Source organism: Saccostrea echinata, unplaced genomic scaffold (assembly GCF_033153115.1).
Source record: "Saccostrea echinata isolate AGI-Se365-2 ecotype Australia unplaced genomic scaffold, CSIRO_AGI_Sech_v1 ptg000016l, whole genome shotgun sequence".
Classification (NCBI taxonomy): domain Eukaryota; kingdom Metazoa; phylum Mollusca; class Bivalvia; order Ostreida; family Ostreidae; genus Saccostrea; species Saccostrea echinata.
This window is the reverse complement of record NW_026889765.1, coordinates 23,451,631-23,473,560: the sequence shown is the minus strand read 5'-3', so window position 1 is coordinate 23,473,560 and position 21,930 is coordinate 23,451,631. Positions and strand designations below refer to the sequence as shown.

At 32.8% G+C, this 21,930-nt stretch overlaps 1 protein-coding gene and 1 long non-coding RNA gene across 2 annotated transcripts in view; one reads left to right on the top strand and one right to left on the bottom strand.

The window, feature by feature from the left end:
- LOC133188237 (semaphorin-2A-like) overlaps positions 1 to 21,930 on the bottom strand; it is a 57,378-nt gene that overhangs the window by 18,084 nt on the left and 17,364 nt on the right. The window contains exons 2-10 of the mRNA XM_061323615.1: positions 21,334 to 21,427; positions 18,147 to 18,198; positions 17,784 to 17,849; positions 11,825 to 11,926; positions 11,547 to 11,637; positions 10,536 to 10,685; positions 10,251 to 10,372; positions 10,053 to 10,161; positions 8,507 to 8,558 (exon numbers count right to left, since the gene is read on the bottom strand). Coding sequence (XP_061179599.1) covers positions 8,507 to 8,558; positions 10,053 to 10,161; positions 10,251 to 10,372; positions 10,536 to 10,685; positions 11,547 to 11,637; positions 11,825 to 11,926; positions 17,784 to 17,849; positions 18,147 to 18,198; positions 21,334 to 21,427 — 838 coding nt within the window. The remainder of the gene's footprint in view (positions 1 to 8,506; positions 8,559 to 10,052; positions 10,162 to 10,250; positions 10,373 to 10,535; positions 10,686 to 11,546; positions 11,638 to 11,824; positions 11,927 to 17,783; positions 17,850 to 18,146; positions 18,199 to 21,333; positions 21,428 to 21,930) is intronic.
- LOC133189027 (uncharacterized) lies at positions 14,082 to 16,174 on the top strand. The gene is made up of 3 exons (XR_009721386.1): positions 14,082 to 14,100; positions 14,256 to 14,409; positions 15,314 to 16,174. It is a non-coding gene; the product is annotated as an uncharacterized LOC133189027 (long non-coding RNA).

Here is a 21,930-nt window from a genome sequence, read left to right as displayed (position 1 = left end):
GGCACATACATATTGATTCACACGGTCTTTTGAGTTCATTGTTTCTAAATTCCGAATCGAATGCTGAGTCAATGACATGTTTTCTATATTTCGAACTGCATCTTCAAGTATTTCTACCTCGGTTATAGTAGCTGTTGCTTCCTTTTTATCATCCAAGAACTTAAGTTCAGCTTCAATGAAATACCTTTATACCTTTCCTTTTCTGTTTTTGCAATGTTCAATCGATTCTGTTTAATAAGAAGAGCTTGTTTTCTCGAAGTTCTTTTTCACTGATGGTTAATTTGGCTTTAGCTACTTCGGCTTTAGCTCGTTTCTTGAAAAGATTTCAAAGATGAACCGACTGAGGAACTATGTAAACTTCCTGCAGAAACTGAGAGAGGTTGTCCCTGTCTCTTTCCGATCCATCACCTCCTTATCTGTTGTGACCATCTGTTGTATAAGATTGTTCACATTGTCTAAACACTGATTTACTTTTGCTTGCATTTCTGTAGCTTCCTTGTCAATGCCTTGTAATAAACTGGCACTCTGTGCTGTATTGTTCCGTAACAATTCACAGAAGTTCTCATAATTTTCTTCATAATTTTCATAAATCACAGACAAATCATTGTGAAGGTTTGCAATAAATGTTTGTCACTGCTAGGTATTTCATCTAACTTTGCAATAAGTTTATGTAATTTCACATTCAACACTTCATACTTCTCAAAATATTTGTTGTATATCAGTTCAAATTGTTCTTGGCCTCTATCCGTCATTGTCTTTTGCCGTGGTTCTCTTGTAAACTCTTTATTTCAACTCATTGTGATTTTACTATGTAAGTATAATAATGTCCCACACTCAACAGGACAATGTTAGGAATACACCATTTCTTACTATGCTGGCATGCAGCTAGTATAACCCCAACCCCCCAACCCCCAACCCCCCAAGTTTCCACGGGATTTACCGAAAAAACACAGATTATTCAATGACATGATTGATGGAACATTGATGGTAAGAACTGAAATATAAAAAAAAAAATACGAAATGCAAAAATATTAACACTGACAAAAATGAGAGAAAAATAGATGCAAACAGGACAAAGCGAAACTAAATAGTAAATACATATGACAACACAAAAATAAATAAAAGTGACCATATTTAGCTACTTACATGGTGGTGAGACGGAAAATGACCATGAATAAATGGACAAGAAATAAAAATGATACAAGCAAATTCAAAGAATTGTGGTCCCCCGCTTTCGGTGTCTTAGTGGATGGGATGTCATATATATAGCTTGTTGTAACTGTCTTCTTAGTGTGTCCTGTCTTGTCTGTGCATTATACAAAAAAAACATAAATTAAGCTTTTCAAAACTACATCAAACTTCAAGATCAAGGTCAAATATTATAATAAAATCCGAAATGTTTTGTCACAAGTAATGCACATGTAAAAAAAAAAATATATCAAAAACCAGAGTATACAATCGGAAAGGTCTTGAAACAGGTAATGCACATGTCAAATGTAAATACCATATCTTCTCTCAATCAAATGTTATTAGCAATGCTCAACTTTAAAAAAATATCGTCAAACTTCAAGGTCAAGGTGATGGGAATAAAAATCATAGTACATTTGGAAATGCTTGTCAGAGGTAATGCACGAGTCAAATATGAATGCCCTGTCTTTGCTCCTTCAAAAGTTAGCAACACTGATGAAATGTTTGAAAATTGGTTCAAACTTGAAGGTCAAGCTAACGGGGGCAACTATCATAGCATATTCAGAAACATTTTGACACAGGTAATGCACTTGTCAAATATAAATGCCCTATCATATGTCATTCAAAAGAAATCACCAAAGTATTTTTTTTAAATTTAGGTCAAACATGAAGGTCAAGGTCAAAAGGTCAAAAATCATAGCATAATCGGAAGCACCTTGTCACTAGTAATGGACATTTTAAATATGTAAGCCGTGTATATTCTCAATCAAAAGTTATAAGCAAACATAAAAAAATTTGGAAAAGTGGGTCAAACTTCAAGATCAAGGTCATGGGGTCAAAAACCATAGTATATTTGGAAAGGTATTGTTACAGGAAATGTACATATTTAATATGAAAGCCCCACCTTTTCTCATTCAAATTTTATGACCAATTTAAAGTAATATTAATTTTTTTAAAAGTAGGTCAAACTTCAAGGTCAAAGTCAGATTTCAAAAGTCATAGTAAAATTTCGAAATCTCTTGTCACAGGTAATGTTCATGTCATATATAAAAGTCCTATCTCTTCTCACTCAAAAGTTATACATGTTATAAGTAAAGATAAAATTTTGGAAAAGTAGGCCAAACTTCAAGGTCATGGAGTCAAAAATCGTAGTATATTTGGAAAGGACTTGTCACAGGTAATATACAGGTATAATATGAAATCCCTACCTTTTCTCATTCAAAAGTTATGACCAATTTAAAGTAATGATCTTTGTTTTTGAAAAATAGGTCAAACGGTCAAGCTCAAGGGGTCAAAAATCACAGTATACTTGGAAAGGTCTTGTTACAGGTAATGTACATATGAAATTTGAAAGTCCAATCTCTTCTCACTCAAAAGTTCTGGCCCAGGTTAAAGTTTTTGTGACAGACAGACTGACAGACGGACAGACTGACAGGCGAATGGGATTTAATGTCCCCTCGCTTTTGCGAAAGCGGGGGACAACAAGTAAATCGGCCGCCAACAAAATTTAGCATTTCAAAAAGTTCTTTCACATTTAAGCATCCAAGAAAGCACAAAGTGTTCAAAGTCAAAGGGGAGTTCATTTTTATTTCCGACTGTCTTCAAAGCAAATAAATAAATTAATTAATTGATTAATAGAAATTTTGATGCATTTGTATATCAAATTGATTTATCAATGTAATTATATCAGTGATGAATGATAAGAATATTTATTGTCTTCAAAATAAAGATGTAGACCTATTTTTATTCAGATCTCATGATGAACTACGTGTTGATACCCTGGATCTTTGTCACGTGATGATGCCGATGATTTCTGCAGAGCAGGCTATGCTGCACGGCGCGGTTCAAAATGTAGAAAAAATTATCATTATGTCATTCGAAGCTCTAGCATATTCAAACAATTATTTACTAGTTGAACAACTTTTCAATCTTTATCCATCATGCACTTTTACCACTTAATTATCATCCGGCAAAACTTGACGATTTACGTTCATATCTTACACACTCCCAGGTTGGGGAGTACCTATTGTGAACTCTTTCTATATAATCATAAATTAATAATTATCCGATGACAAATGAAAATTAAATTCAAAACATAATAACAAGAATTAAGACTTAATTTAAAGCAAGTTTTTTTAAATATTTTACTCATGATTTTATACATGTTATCATTAAAGAATTATTTTACTGAACTATAATAAAGAATAATGTTTCATTTCCCAACGCGCACTTTCTAACACAACCACAAATAGATCGGCCGCTGCATAACAGTATTACACTCAAGGTTCACGTCAAAACATGGCCGACCCAAAATAATTCCTGAGTTTTTCCCTTGATTGCAGGACTTTAGCAGAGAGGTAGGTGCCCAGATTTTTTCTGAGATGTAAAACAATATATTCTTTTCCAGAAAAAATAGAAGAAAAAATTATAACTGAAAATCCCAGGGGGAAAGGGGTCCGGAACCCCCTTCCCGACCTCCCCAGCCTGCCTTTTTTATTGAAACCTTTTGAATTCTGCCATTTTCTTTCTATATTTTTCTAATATGTTAAATCAGGTAATGTACCTAGCATTTACAACCTTGATTTTGCGAAGGAATATATTTTTCTACGATAGAGAAAATGTGTCTTTCTATGAGAAAAATGAAATTATGAAATCAAAACATTTGAATGATGTAATTTTTATGACAACCGCTGTACAAAGTAGGATTTCCCCCATAACCAGCCCCCCACCCCCCCCCCCCACCCCGGAATCTATACTCGGGAATCTTACACTAGAGCTAATTTTCCCCTCTTTCTCTCTCAGAGCAGGTTTTCCCCTGTTTTATCAATGCTTAAATCATATCGACATTGCTAAAGTTTATATGAAAGTCAACTGATTTTTTAATAGAAATATGAGTGTTTTCGCTCAAACATTTTTCAAAGGATCACTTCTAGGTAAATATATACGTTGACTTATATGGCCGATATTGGTTTCAGTCTTTAGAAAAAGCTTATCGATATCCGTTCCGGTCCCTGACTTTAGGCCACATGCGTGTAGTTTCTTGTTTCTCATGTATCGTTTTAGTTCTAGTCAACTTTCTTCATATGACCCTACATCGGTATTTACAGAAAATCCTTTATAAGAGGGTCTTTACTTGATGCCTGGGTAATGGCAACGGGACATAAAACCTTAACTGACCTTACCACATTCTTTTCTAATCTGTAAACATCCCCCCTGCATTTTTGACATAACATGTCGCCAATGCACCCAATTTTCCCGAGGAATGAACTGCATCTACTCTGCATAGCGCAGTATCTCTCCCAATGGCACAACAGTACTATTACCCAGAGATGTTCTTGAAAGACAAACACAGCAATTTTTGCTCGGCATGATTTTTTTTTTTTCGTGACACCTGCAGTAACACAAAGTAACACAAAGTGAAATGATTCGTGACCTCGAACAAAGTGTGCTTACACTGAGGTATAGTTCCGGTTGATTGCGCTTAGTTAAAGAGAATTTATGATCTGCATTTCCATAAATGTCTTTTATATCAACAGCAAACATATACATTTAAGGAAGAAAATAGAAGTAAAATGAAAATGCCTGTATGAAAAATTTGAAAAAATATACTGAAACGCAAAAGAAACGCAACAAGTAGTAATCTACAAATAATTGAATTTTTTATCTAATAATTTTCAAAAATGAATATACTAAGGTAAAACTTGATTTGAAAACATCAGAGATTTAATAAAAATGTTAAATGATTATCTTTTAACTTTACAAAGTAACACGTGACTGTTCAAACACCACCCACCCCGGCCATTCAATTACAGTGTGCAAGACTGTAATGCACAACAGTTGCAGTTTGATTTCTACGATGCAATAGGTTCATCAATCTCGAGATCTAAGCGAAAGAAATATTTTTTTTCCCATTTTTAAATGCCTGTTATTCAGATGATGAGGTCGAATTTTCTCTAGCCAAGCGCAGTGTAGTTACCCTTGGACTTCCGGTCCAAGGACTGTCATTCATGCTAATGATACGTAAGAGCTTGTTGAGGCGTGATGTGGGTCATGTTTGCATCTGCAACTCTCCATCACCATTATTTTGGGATTTTCCAGCTAGAGCAATAGAAATGGGTACTTACGTCATTTTCAGGAAGCCTTGGCATCGTTTACGGAAAAGTAAGGGGAATTTGTTTTTCGGAACATTGCTGCATTACTTATGATGAACGGATACAAATCCTTAAAACCCCATATTATTGCCAAATGTTTTGTTAAACATACAATTTTTGATTTCTGTTAAGCAGACTCAAACTTAACTTCCAGTAAGGACATGAAAATCATTCAACCGTTAAATTACCAATATTTACAAAGTTGAAGATGTCCTTACTTTTTAGAAACAAAATTATATCTTGTATGTAATATTTCCCCCTAAAATAGGATGTTGCGTTTCTTTTGCGTTTCAGTATAAAAGTGTGCCAACAGGTGGATTCGAACCAGGACGCTAAAATTGTCCATGGTGAGAGTCTACGGTCTGTCTCTCTGAGCTATACTGACTATGTGGACATACGTCTGACATAAATATAATCCAGTATGATAGAAATAGGTTTTCGCACATTTTGTAGGTTTTTTACGAATTTCGACCCTAGGGCAGGGATGCCCCTAAAAAAAACCTTGTTTTAAATCATTCTTCAGATCAAAATCTATCAAAATTTCATAATTTAAATTAGGGGTAGGCTTGCCCTGAAGGACTTCTATTCCAAAATTTACGCAAAAATTAGTGCTTTAACGGATAATATACTGTCTTGACCAACTTTAGGTTAATTTCAAAGTTGCAAATAAAAAAAGTTAGGTTCAAAATGCAAATTTGAAAAATTTAGACAAATATACGATAGAAAACAACTAAAGAACATTGATTTTTAAATGTGACTTTTTCAGGAAATTGTTCTCTCCTATAGGTAAAATCTTTTGTTATAACGAAAACATCCTTTAGTATGAAATTTTAGTAGTTAAAAAAATACAATACAAGAAGCACTGCTCTTGCAAGCCGTAGGATAGGTATGACCCCTCGACCACAGAGGTGTAATACTGGACGGCTATTGTAAACCCCAGAAACTTGGAGAGACATTAAATCAATATTATGCACATGTAGTTTTATGAAATATAACTGGAGAAAAAAATCCATTAAAAATATATATATATTTTAAATTAAATGTTGACACAACTAGACTTTTTTTATTACAATTTTTGTGAAGTTTCATTAAGATTGTCTACTGCGAGAGCACCTGTGAAAAAATTACAGAAAGTATATTTGTAACCATATGTCGCCCCCTCCTCCTCATATAAGTACTGGCATGATATTTTATAGCAGAAGGGGTAAATTGGCTCTTGAGGGAATCGCACTTTATAACTGTTACACAGAGTAGGGATTTCCCCGGAAAATTGAATGTGGTGTGGGATTTCTGCTGAAGGGGAAATTATACTCAAAAGCCAGTTTTCCGAAAAAAACTTTAGAGGGGAAAGACCGGTATAAAGTTCTTGTTTTAATTTTGGGCTTTTGTACTGATATGTGTTTTGAATCGGTAGATAGGTTCTAGAATTATAGGAGGTCGCTTAACTGAAAAAAAAAAATCAAATGGCCTTATACTGAATTAAACTTTTCTTGTTTTTTTTTCTTCAGCCCAACAACTAGTTAAGTTCTCTTTATAAATCGGGGGAGGGGGGGGGGGGTACTGACATGCAAAAAAGAAGGGATGGGGACGTTTCGCTATTAAAAACCCTACTAAATTGGAAAAAAAAACTAGCCAGAAAAAATAAAATTCAGAAATCCTTTTACTTTTTCGTGGAGGGGGGGGGGGGGGGGCTCTCATTCTCATTTTAGCAAAGAGAGAGAGAGAGAGAGAACAATAACGTGATATGTTTAGATATTGCTGCAGCAAAATAAAAAGGGGGTATCGGCCTTTGAATGAAAATTTTCAGAATATTTAAAACAAAAGATTGTTCTAAAATAATTGGAGAAGGACTTTTTACTCTACTTGGTACTCCGGACCTGCAGAAAATTGGAAAAAAAAAGAGCACGGCGATAAAATTTGACGCTCCCGACGTCATTCGTATATATGTAGTGTGTAAAATGACGTTTTTCGTACCTGTGACAAAATGGCTACATCTATATTAATGCTTGCGTTTATTTCATGTAGATGATAACCGTAAAAATTATGTTATTATCTAATACAGTATGAAATGTTCTTTCAAGATACAGTAATGATTGGTATATATATGACATTAATTTATGTATTTTTGATATGTAACTGAGACATATTAAGTAATAGTACAGCGACTCGTACGTACATAACAAAATGGCTACACTTAACAAAGCCTTACTAATATTAACGTATCAGCAGTTATATAACAATTATCAACATAACTAATTTTAGAAATATATGTACTTAAAGATTATTCATCAAAATTTATCTTTGTTTGGCATTTATGTCTCGTACACATCGCCATGCGGGCTAATGTCAACTTTAGGAAACGATTTTTTCCTGTTGGACATATTACTTACGCACTGTAGATACAGCCCAAACTCGTGAAATTGAGAAAATGATGCTAAAAATTCAACAATGTCACAAAGAATGCATACATATTATTGTATTTCCTAAATTTTATCTAATTTAGAGGATTGGAAGTGGATCTTTTTATATCTTGTAGTTGCGCAAACAATAATTTATGTAACGTTGGACACGGGGATTTCGCCGTAATAACCAATAATGAATAAAGCCATCTCATAGCTTAAGATATTTTCATATTATTAAAAAGAGAATTTTTAGAATAATTTATTACCTTGGATAAAATAATTAATTTCATTTTTAATTTCTAGTAACCTTATCATCTTGAAAACGCCAGTTTCTTTACGACATCTAAAGAGTAAGATTTTATAGTACCAACACCGTGCGCAACGTCTGAGGCCATACTAAAGGTGAGTAATTTTGGTAAGAATATATAACAGAATTTAATACTGTTATGCAACCTGAAAACGTGAAAAATTGGCAGACGGCAACACGATAATAAAAAAACCTGACAACGGAATGAAATTTTCCAGAATGGGGCACTACACTAATAACTGTATGTGTAGTTATTACTGTCTATAGACCGATAACGTGTAGCTGTTGTTGGTCTCTATGGACTAATAATTGCATGAAATAGCTGTTGTTGTCTATAGATTATATTTGCATGTGTCACTATTGTTACTGTCTAGAGACTTATAACTGCATGGATAGCTGTTGTTACTGTATACAGAGTAATAACTTGCATGTGGCGTTGTTAATAATGCCATACTTACACGGAGGAGATAAATAATCCGTAGAAGGTATTGTTCACCAACTGTACGTCCTCTAGACAATAGAAATTTTAACTTGATACTTCTCAAGAAACAATTTAAAAGCATATACAAGGGTTGATCCAAAAGTTCTTGGAATTTCTTAATACATGTATTTTATTTAATTATTGGTCATGTTGGTGGAAGTGATTGAAAATTACAGATGGAGATATATATATATATATATATATATATATATATATATATATATATATATATATATATATATATATAGTTTTTATATACTTGTTGGATTTTTTTTAAATAAAAAAAATATTTTAAATATTCACAATAGTAACACTTTGGCATTGCCATAGAAACGAATGTTTGAAAATGCGGGGGAGACATTTATTCGTTCATTATCATTAATACTCATTGTGAGGGAAAATACACGTTAAGTAGCATATGAAACGAAAATGATGTCATTATAACGATTGTTTGACTTCTTATAAACCTTTGTGTGAAAGTTTTATCGATTTTACTGGATATTTAGTTTTCCTATTGATGATTTGTTGTTCATCATGACTTCGTTAGACAACATCGAAATTCGGTCAAGTAATAGGTTTTGTGAAAATCTCGGGAACACTCCGACTTAAACGCATATACTACTGATAAAGGCAGGACAAAAGTGCAGTAGGCCACTGGCTTTCCAGTGGCCTGAGAAATTTAAGGAAAATAGAACTACCGTGGAGGATGATGAAAAGTATGGCTACCCATTGGAAGGTCGTTTTTTCCTCGTAGACAAAGTGAGAGCGTTAATGGACGCGGACCGCTGTGGTTGAAATTGCTACTGAAATAGGAAAATAATATGGAACGATAAAGCACAGTTTTGAAAAATGATCGCAATAAAAAGAAAGTGGGTGCGAGGTGGGTACCAAGGCTTTTCTCGAGAGCAGAAATGGAGAAAAGAATTAACATAGCGTTCTGTAGAATTTTTAGGTCGATTTGAACGTAAGGGTGAGATGCTCCTACAATGTGATGTGACATACCTAATGACATTATGTCGAAGTCTCCCCCGGATTTTACAATTGTTCATGTTAAGAAGGCTCCTGTGACCTTAATAGTAATTGGAACTATTTTATAAATATGTCTTTTATTTGCTTGAATCACATCACAATAAAATTTTAGAAAGAAATTCCACGAACTTTTGGATCAACCCTCGTATTTAGAAAGAAAATTCAATCTTCTTTTGTATCATTAAACAAAGAATGAAACAAATCATCACCATGTCCTTTCTTCACTTTAAAAATCCTTATAAGCTTTCTATTCCATTATCATAGAGTACTGGTATTTACACGAGTAATTTATATTTATTGCAAAACAAAGAATTTTGTCCCAGAATCCATCATGAAAAAGTATTTTTTTTAAAAATACCTCTAAATGAATTATAGATCTTCTTTCTCTGGAAACTTTAAACGTGTGTTATAATGCATGCAAACATCGAAATATTCTCTTGCAACATAAGGGATACTAGTAATTACCAGACAAATCACAATATTTGCTAACTTACGGATTAAATCAAAGTAGAATGGGAATAACCCAGGTAAGGAACAGTTCAGTCGGGCCTTCTGATACGTCGTCCATTTGTTGACGAGGAAGCTACTTCCTCCAAGGTCTTTCTACAAAGTAAAAAAATTATCACAAAAATTAAAGTAACTTTTGATTTTCATTATTTTTCTTGGTTGTTATGAGTGAATGTGTGCCTTACCTTACAAACCCTTGCAACTCTGGAGACCATTTTTTTCATGAAATTTGTGTACTCAAGAGGAATTTCCCGGAAGAAAAAGTAAACATCTTCACCCACATCAAAAGATGCCACAAACTGGGGTTCTGCAACAGTTATGTTTCTATATACCACCATTTTGGAACAAAATAATCTGCTTCTCAAAAAAATTACTTTCTTATAAATTTATTGATGTCATTTGTAAGTTTCAAGAAGGATAACTCTGCTAGACTTCTATCAATGCTCAGGATCTAGTATATTTTTTTTTACCATTTAGCCAGCGGATGGGGTCTGCATTCTCCAGTTTTTCACTCATTTTTACACCATTTTTTACAAGTTGTGGTCTGGATATGGTGGCCTTCCCATTGTCAAGGATGGTTGCCGAGTAGAGGGCTGGTACGTCACCAGGGTTACCGCTGGCTACAGACACAATGCAAATCAATATTGTTGTTGATGCAAGCTATACATCTTCTGGTAGTCTTCACAGATTCTTGTTAAAAGTTTGATATAAAGCTAGAAATTTAAACACTTTTCATACGGAATTTTTTTATGAAATCAAATATTCCCAAATTCTTACAATTTTTTTTCTCTAGACAAGTAAAAAACTCATAACCAAGAAACCCGTGTTATACATCAGTGTTAAATCGTATATTTTGCAGGGTGAAGAGTGTTTCTGGGGCCATATACATATGTAGTCATATTTGTTTATTCTGGATGATGGCTATATACACTGCTTATATAAGGGGATGTTGTATAATTTTACCAGAACTAGGTCATCCATTGCCTGATCTAGTTTCTGTAGATTATCAAAAATCAATAGACGAAACAGATTAAGACCATATCTCATTACAGCTTTTTAAAAAAACAATTATAATATAATGTAATAAATGGATAATATTTCAATCTAAAACCTCACGGATTCAAAATGCTTGCTGAATCTCTTATAATGCATTTTATGAATGCATTTGAATTTTTCATTTTTCATATTTTCTTTGCAAAATTTTCAAAGTGAGAAGCAATGTCAGACTTATTTTGTCTACATGGGAAAGGCACCTATTTTGGATCTGTTTCAACCTAAATCAGTCATGATGATGTGGTGTTTAAGAGAATCATTAGACACAAAACCTACCTTTGTTAATTATATTATTTTTCAGACAGCATTTGTACATGAAAATCTGCTTTCATGAAAATAAAATTAGTTTGATAACTTTAAAAGTAAAGGCAACAGTAATTCCCAATGCTCATTTCTCCTTTAAATGAGATCAAATTCTTCATACTCACTGACATAAACGGCAGTTGTGTTGTCCTTGGGGTCCCTTGGACATGCAGTGGCTTTTTGAGATGACAATATGCTTAATTCGTTATCATTTATCTGAAATACATATGAGAATTCAGTCACTGTAATACTGTATAAATAATATAACACAAAGACAATTATTTTCATGCATATTTATTTATATCTGAGCTATGCAAATGCCTTTATATCTATATATTTTGGTATTAAACCTGTGTACAGGGAAAAGTGTGAATTTACTTTGAAAGAAACTGTTTTCACTCACCGTAGCTTTATACTCGGAAGGCGTATTGGCATCAGTTCCACAAAAATACAGGGTGGAGTTATCAACACGTACAATATACTTAATGTAATTCTGACAGTACTCCTACATAGGCAATTTCGCCACATATGATCCACATATGCATTGCTTTTCATATGAAGATCATATGAGGATCATATGAGAATCATATGTATATTCAATCATATGAGTATCATATGTGGCAAATCATATGTGGATCATATGAATACGCTTATGTAAATCATATGAAGCAATATACATATGATACACATATGAAAGTTCCTGCATATGAGAATCATATGCATACTTTGAGAATTATCATATGAGAATCATATGAAACAGATCTGTGTGCGTTTATTTATTTGTCCTTGTTATAAGCAGGTAAAATTCACTTTTATTTTAATTCAATGAGATAAAAAAATACGTTTATTCACTGTTAATCAGTTAACACTTGAGTAATTTCATATTAAGCTTAATATGAATAAGTTGGTGTTATATTTTAACAAGTAGACTGCATGGTTAAAAAATTATAATTTCAATAACATATATCAAGATGTGTTAATTTAAATGTATATTTATTCAAAAGAATCAAGATGTTCATTTCCTTAAGAAGCTTGGATAAAAAGGGAATAAGTACTCTGTTACCCCCCCCCCCCCCCAAAAAAAATCCTTTCATAAAATTCAAAATTTGTTTTCTTGAAAAACAAAATTCATCAAGAATAAATTGATTTGTATTTTATCCAAAAACCGTTATGGTTGGTTTTATTTTATGAGTAAAATTAAAATCATTCCACATTTTATTTACGGACCGGTTTCGGTTTTTATCAGATGAAAGTGTACGTCATGTTTGACGTCACTTCTGCAGCAGAAGAGTTGGGTGTTGAAAAAAGTAAGTGATTTCGGATACGTTTTAAAAGACTTTTTAAAGGCCAGTTCATTGTGTTTAGATCATTTCATTACGGTAACAGATCCGTATAAACTTTCTAGTACTCTCATCACTTGTATATAATTGTTAAATTAATGCAGTTCGTAAAAAGCCGATAAACCTAGTGATCAATAAATTACTTATTGAATGAGTACGGTAATTTTGTTTGTTAACGACGAATGTTTAGGCCATTTAGCATCACTTATTTTTCAGATTTGTTTCCCTTTTGTTAATAGCGACGCTTGAATATTTATATTCGATATGAAAGTGAAAGTAGAAACCTTGTAAAGCAGTTAACGTAAAATGTTTGTTGAGATCGTTATTCATTCGGTTCTTTCATCAAATGAATGAGAAACGTGTTTTAAATAATGTATTTAGGAACTGAGTTCAGTTTCACAGTGCTGTTTTTGTATTTTTTATTTTTTTGTTCAAAGAACCCCAAAGCTGATTAGACTGACGATTGAACACAAAGCTGGTTTGGCAGACGATGCATGATCACAATGCAGGTAAAAATAAATAAATAAATACATTAATCATCACAGTATATATAAGTAATGACTTAAACATATATCAAAAACTAAATAAATCCAACTCTTTTCCTATAGGTCAAATCCAGCACACTAATAAAATATATATACATGTATAAGTATGAAAACATATGAAAATATGTAAGTCATATATTATAGAACTTGCTGGCTATAAAAACTATGAAGAACTATAAAACTATACATTATCTTCTGGGGGATAATGACTTTTAGCTTAATCAGACATTCAAGGTACTATTACATGTGCATTGAAAGTACATTGTATACATTTTCATGTACTTTGGTTAATGATTTGGGGGTCTGCATCAAACAGAAATGGATTATATATATCTATTATTTTTTTTTATATAGATTAAAAATTTACAGAGAGAATGTCAATTGGCTTAAAAAAAGATTTAACATCAACCCCTGGATTTCTTTTAAGGATACAGAAGTACAGGTATGATGAATATAAATGCTAGCTAACTACATGTATTTTGCAAGAATTGTGCATTTAAGTAGATGCACTGAGCAATTAAGTAGATGCACTGAGCATGTATGTCATGTTATATGAAACTAATAAAGTTTATAGTCAATATGTATAATAGTGAACCATTTTTTCTTGAAGAATCTTAGTATGTGTTTGATGTATAGAAAAATAAGTGAAAAATGCATTGCTTTATTCATTCAGGAGATGCTCAGCAATCTGGCAAAGAAGGCTGGCTGGACATGAAATGATATGGGAGTTATGTCTAGCTTTGGATCCACTGTCTGTTCAATTCACATATTACAGAAATCAGATCAGAGCAAAGGTGTGCACACATTTTATTTATATATGTTACATATCATCCTAAGAAGTATCAAAGTCTATTGCTAAATTGAATTACCTTGTCAAAACAAAATTTTGCACTGCATTCCATTTAAGCTATACATTGTGAATTGAATTGTTTAGAAAAAAATGTTTTAGCTGATGGGTAACAAAGAAGTTGATGTAGAGGGTCCCTCCATTAAGTCTCTACATAATTATCGATGAAAATGTTTCCTTCCTCCTACAATTATGCTAACAAATCCAGAGAGGGAATACTTCACACTGATGCTAGTATGATGCTAGTATGAAAACAGTAAGAGTCAACATTTTAAATTGTAAAAATATTGATGTTAAACTTTAATGTTAAAATTTTGAGATATATATTTGTTTATTGGAAGGACATCTTTGCTAGTAAATATGATCAATGATAGAAAATTAGTTCATGTTTGTTGGATGTCACAAACAATTTTTCCAATCATATTCATCTTTAGAATCACTTGAGCCTTCAGCTCAGATGAGCTAAAAACAAGCACTTTCATTTTAAATGAAAGTACTTGTTTTTAGCTCATCTGAGCCGAAGGCTCACATGAAGTTTTCTGATCAAAATTGTCCGTTGTCCATCATCATCGTTGTTGGCATAAACTTTTCACATTTATGTCTTCTTCTCCAGAACCACTGGACTAATTTCAACTGAACTTGGCAAAGAGGACCAATAGTAATGTACCAGTAGGGGATCAAAGTTCAATCTATAGATTATATAGGGTAAAGTCTTTAAAAATCTGCTTTTCAAGAACTACCACACTACAATTTGTGATATTATTTTGCAAACATCCCTATGCAGTGTTGTTTCAAGTTTGTTGAAACAATGACCACTAAACCACCAGTGGGGCCCCTGAAGGGTTGCAAAGTTTTACATAGTAATTTATACTTGTGTATAGGAAAAAAATAAGTTTTTTTAACAAATTCTAAAAAAAAACATTGCTACAATAGTGGGGCCTAAGGAGGGAATCTTGAGTAAATTTGATCAGTATGGAACAAATATCAAAAAAATACTTTTGCAATTTATTCCAGCACTTTTTTTGTATTGACACACATTTCACAAAAGCCACTTGTGTCAGAGTTAAGTGAGTGTGCCATTGTTTGCTCAGGTGAACAATGTGGTCCATGGACCTCTTGTTATTATTATTAATGCTAATTATTTTAAAAATAATTTTTAGAGATTATTCTGTGCCACAAACAAATTGTTCAGAAAGGGGACATTGGTGGATTTGCATTTTGGGTACAGTTCAAAGAATTTTCAAAATGATGATGGAAGATCAGAGGGAGGACAAATGGGAAAAGTTGACAGAGAAAGAAAAGAATTAGGAAATATCTGGAATAAATATGAATGAGAAGGATGTACTTAATTTTGTCAGACTTTGGCATGCAAGGCTTTCTACATTTATATGTATACTGGAATATCATTTTGATTGTAAAATCTCATTCTAATGTATTCACATTTTATATTTCATGCTTTATGCATAAATACATAAACATTTTTATGAAAAACTATATATATGTATATATGTATCTTTGTTCGATCGAGACATCATCCTTTGTGATTTCATACTCATTTATGTGTTAAATATGCTGTAGGTACATGTAATCTGAATTACTTATGATTTGTCATAAATTTACAATAGAGATTACATATATTGACAAATGTTGTTGCAGATATTTCAATTTTGCTAAGGACACTTCCATGTCATATAGTATTTTTATACAAGTTCATGATCTAATTATGTTATTCATTGGTACATGTATACATGTTCGTCTCCTTGATCATTTTGCTGAAATCCTTTCAAATAATTTGTACTCGTTTTAGAATATGTAAAATACATGTATCGACAAATGCTACTGACTTGTTTGTATACTTTCTTGTTTAAAGTGTGCACTGTGTGATATTAGTTATTTCTGTTGATGAAGATACTTTTGGAAAATTGTGCAAGCATTATCAAATATTTACAGGTATTTAACAGATCATTGGAATGTACTGAAATTTCATCTAAAGCAGAAATACCTGATTTTCAATGTGTACAAGTGTGTATTTCCTTTTGATAAATATGAAAAAAACCCACATAAATGTTTCATATGATATACATATGATGCCCATTTCATATGATTCTCATATGTAAATGACTTGAAACACACTAAAACTTTTCATGTGCAAATCATATGAAATTCTTTTCATATGATTCACATATGTGAATCATATGTGACTCATATGATTTGCTTCATATGATTCACATATGATGCCCTTTTTTTATGATTCTCATATGAAACCAATCATATGATTCACATATGATACACATATGTGGATCATATGTGGCAAAGTTGCCTGTGTACAGAAACGAAAAAAGAAAAAAATATGCATCCCTTATTCTTATATATGATAGATAATTAAGAAAATAGATAATTAAGAAATAAGATGTCATTTTTAGAGTTTCATTGGGATATGACATGAAGTTGGTCACGGGGATCAAATCTACGATAACGCCCGAAGGCGTATCAACTCCATGTCATATCCCAATGAAACTCTAAAAGTGATATTTTATTTCTTATATTTATATTTTATATTTTATTGCTGTTACAAAGAAAAATATGCACTATTTAGACTTTGATATGGAACTTCAACATAACATACATGTACGACATTATGTGACGTCACAGTCTAGCCCTTCCAAAAGTCTAGTGCGGTTTGTTTTCCATACGCAAGAAAGTCTGATCACGTGACCAACTTCATGTCATTGAAAATTGAATGTCAATTTAATTACTATTAATATATAAGGATAGACATTGGCAAATGTAAATAATTGTGATTTGAAGTGAAAACCTTAAAGGCAGAGATTTTTTACCGGGTGGTAAATTCCAGGTGGGGGAGGGGCTTATTTTGTACAGGTGTGAATGCCTTGAGGGCTAGCAGTCTATCTGTGGCCATTTGTCTCCTTATCCCTATACACAGAAAGTAGTTTAATACACAGTAGAGTACCCAAGAAGTCAAACTTAACCAGTGGTTGGATATTGAGATGATTTTAAATTAAAAATGAAAAATTGTAAACATGGTAAATAAAGTTTAATTTCAGTGACTTTTCGTAATCTGTAATTGTATGTGTGTCAAAGCATCCCCATCCATTAAAAATATTATTATTCAAACTATTTGTTGAACTTTGAAGAAAGTTATATCAAACTTTGATATATATTTTCACAGAATATATTAATTATTTCAAATACTAAAGGTGTATATATATATATATATATATATATATATATATATATATATATATATATATATATATATATATATATATATATATATATATTAGCAAATTCCATAGTAATACAGCTTCTCTATTGTTTATACCACGTGTGGTAAATATCAAAGGATCAAAAGTTAATTTGAAGGTCACCACGAGTGCCAAACAAGGTGTGTAGGGTATACACAAGGACTAGTAAGTAAAAGGTCAATCAAGTTCAAGCACCCAATGATGCACCTTAATGCTTTTGATTGACAGGGGTACACAAACCAGGTATTTTTGAAGGCGGTGCTTAAAATCTCTGCCTTTAAGTAAAAAAAAGAACAAGCCTTTTATTTACATATGCATGTAAGCATGCTACATAAATGTAAGCCTGTACAATACATGTACTTACAACTGATTTCCCATTAAAAGAACACAGCTTTCTATTTTCATCAGAAGCCACAACCTTTATAGTTTTCTATCACCAAAAAAAAAATCAGAAATACATGGTATAAATTAAAGTACATGTCTTTTACTACCTTTCATTACTTTATTTGCATTTGTACAGTGTATATTAATATTAGGTATCGAACATTAGAAACCCTGGATAGGTCCATGTCAATCCAACCAATACAAGCCACCTGGGTTTTTACTTACAGTCTCCGGTTGGTATATGGTTTAAGATGGTTGGATAAAGTTGTTCTATAATCTATTTATATCTACCATCATTGATAATTTCTACAAGTTTTTACTTTAAACTATTTATTGTACTCACCAGTCCACTTTTATCACTGATATCTTCTAACTTTAATTGTACTAAATAATTCCTGAAATGAATTAAGAAGAAATTGTAATCAAAACTGGAAAAACAAGAGGTCCAGGGGCCACAACACTGACCTTAGTAACTTTAGCCCTGTTGTTCTTCAGATTTCCGAAAAAATTGTTATATTCCCATGAAAAATTGTGACCCCATATTATAGCCCCACTCTTATGCATGGTCTCTGAGATCACAATATGGGGATGAATCAATATCATTATGACTAACTTGGACTTGCACTTGTGGAGAAGAAATTTCTTTTCCTGTATGCATGCATTATTTAAAATGATCCCTATTTTACCTAACTCTAACTCACTGTACATAATTTGAAAAAAAAAATGAATCCACACAACTTGAGATTTTTTGCATATGTGTGTGCACCTGTGGTTCTTAAGATGAATTTTCGAAATTTATTTCCTATAAGATTCCATGTAAAACTTTGATCCCCTATTGTGGCCCCATGCTACCCCTGAGGGCCATGTATTGAACAATTTAGAATGTACAACACCTCACAAAGCTTTCATCTCTTCTTGCCATTGATTCTTGAGAAGAACATTTTAAAAGAATTTTTCCTATATATTCTTATGTAAAACTTTGATCCCCAATTATAGCCTCCCTCCTCCAAACCCCGCCCCCAGGGACCATAGTTTGAACAACATAGAGTCTACACTACCTCTGGAGTCTTCCACATAAGTTTCATCTCCTCTGGTCCAGTGGTTCTTGAGAAGATTTTTAGAGAATTTTCCCTATATATTTCTTTGTAAAAATTCGATCCCCTTTTGTTGCCCTGCCCTAAACCTGGGGGCCATGATTTAAACAATTTAGAATCTACACTTCCTGAAGATGCCCTTACTTAAGTTTCATCTCTTCTGTCCCAGTGGTTCTGGAGAAGATTTTTTAATGACCCCACCCTATTTTTGCCTTTTCTTAATTATCTCCCCTTGGAATATGACTTGGCCCTTTTTTTTTGAAGAATTTATAATACCCTTTACCCAAAGATGTTTTGTGCGTATTTTGCTTACAATTGGCTTAGTGGTTCTTGAGAAGAAGTCGAAAATGTGAAAAGTTTACAGATGGATGGACGCCAGACAACGTGTGATCAGAAAAGCTCATTTGAGGTTTCAGCTCAGATGAGCTAATAAAACATCTCGTCATGGACGGGTGTATAAAAAACTACTAGTATTTGAGTCTGGGAATCATTTATTTATTATATAATAGTGAAAATGCTTATTCCTAACTGTACACAGTAGTCTGACAATGTTAAAGTCGTCCGCGTGGCGCAGTGGTTAGAGCGTTCGCTTTAGTGTCGCGGAGTAAGGAGTTGATCCTTACGTCGCGGGTTTGAATCCCAATGTGGGACGTGGAGACCGGTCCTTCGGATGAGACCGTATAAACCGAGGTCCCGTGTCTCAAAAGGTGCTGGCACGAAAAAGATCCCTCACTGCTCAACGGCCCTAAGTACAGAGTATAGGTCAAAATTTGCACCTCTCCACCGGCAAGTGGTGGCGTCTCCATATGAGTGAAAAATTCTCGAGAGGGATATAAAACAATAAACAAACAAACAAATGGGGCTGGGCATCGGCTGGAAATTTCGTATTGCGATGTATTACGATATTCTTAACTCTATTGCGGTATGTATTGCAATATTTTCAATGACAGTAAAAATGTTTAAAAGTTAAAATCATTTTATTAACCTCTTTAAGCAACGTGTGTAAAACAAGTATAAATAAATTGTTGCAAAATTTTTGTTGCTGATTTCACTACAGTTTTGGAATGAAATGCAACCATAAAACAGCAACTTTGCAGTTTGGTACTGTTTGGCACGATTGAAAACGTTCCTGGCATATTAAATTTCATATTTTACTTAAGAAATCTAAAGCCCAAGCAGTTTGCGGGTATATCGGTAAAACGTATAGCAATACGATATTTATACCTGAATATCGATATTATTGCGCAGCCCTCCAAACAAACAAACAAACAAACAAACAAAACAATATTAAAAGGATATTGAAACTAGTATCATTCTTCAAGAATCATCATCACTAAGTTTTTTGGATAAGATCTTTGTGTACATATACATAGATTTAATTATGTGGTAAACTCAAATGTCCAGTACGCTTTTATAAAAATGTCCAAGTTTTCTGCAAAAATGTCCTTTCACATTATACACAAATTTACATGTAATTTTAGAGTGGTTCGGTGGGGTATGAATAAACAAAAGCTTTTTGTATAAATTTATAGATTTTGATGAAGACATAATCTGGCATTAGAGCATATGTTGCCTACACTGTAGTTTGATCACATGATCCTGACTGGATTTCTATAAGACAATGCAATGTTAGTTACATGTCACAGTGGTTGTAAAGGCTAATAGATTCAGGGAAACAATGACAAGTTAGATATTAGCCGAAGCTGGATCATCCTTACTGGCTCCGTCATATGATAATCTTTATAGATGATGCCAAGATTATTAACTAAATGTAGAGAGAAAAAAGGATGTGAAAGAATCGTCAGTGGGTGGAAAAATCCAAACAAGATATTATCAAAAATAAGTCCTGGCCATGAACCAACAAAAAGTACCCCAATGGAAATGTCTATGTAAATGAAAGTAAGTAAACATACCAATAGTGAGCAGTTGAGTTGTCAATATTCTGCTAAATATAGTTTTACTTGGGCAAAGCAAAAAAAGTGACATTTTCTTACATATGTAATTTATCATTAAAGCCCATCTCACCTAGCACCAATAAACGAGTTGAATTAATTATGAAACCCAATAGACTTGTTTAAGTACACCTAAAAATTGACCCATTGGAAATGTTTATGTGCATATAACTATTAATATAAAATAAATACATAGAGATTTTTTATGTATTCACGAGTGCAAATATTAAAAAATCTCCTCGCATGAGTGAAATAAATTCCACTTCAAAATATTGAATTCTCGGTTTATTACATTTTCTTTGATTTGCCTCTGCCTTTTCGTTATACATGCGGTGCTGTAGATCGTGACATCATAACTGAGCAGTTGTAGAACGTCACAGCTAAGTGATTGTGAGATTGAAAGTTGTAAACATGGTTTTTAACAACAATCTGGAGAAACTTTGACCCAGTGGTGTTGTCTATGTACATGTTGATTTAATCTTACCTAGCACCAACAAATAGTGACCCAGTGGAGTTGTCTATGTACAAATAACTGTGGTCCCTGATTCTGTCATTTTGGAATGTCTTGATGACTAAATCTACAATAAAGAGTAATCAACTTATATTATTTTCAAGAAAGGTTCATTTCAGTTATAAAATACATTGATACATTATTAATATTTATATATATAATTAGAAATTTAATATTATGTGGCTGTTTAAAGATCACAGTGAATTCAATAACTTTGTATTTCATACATTAGCCAAAACTCAAGTGGCCTAATATATTTGTCAGAGTTGCAAGCAATTACCATGCTATAATTAAGACTTGAAGGGCAATAGTTTTCTCTGTGTCTCCCTGATCATTTAATACTGTAGAATTCCTTCTGATGGTTAACAAGACAAAAACTGGAAAAATGTTATTTAATTACAAACTCGTATTTTCAAATAGAACAAAGTAAACCTTACGAGACTGTAGCTCTGCTGGCGTGTATACTTATACAAAAAAAGAAGGGCGTATCTTAGCATAGCCTACATGTGTAAATGTCTAATCAGGCCAAAACTGTAGGAGGAGTAATGTTTTGAAAGAATTTTAAAGAAA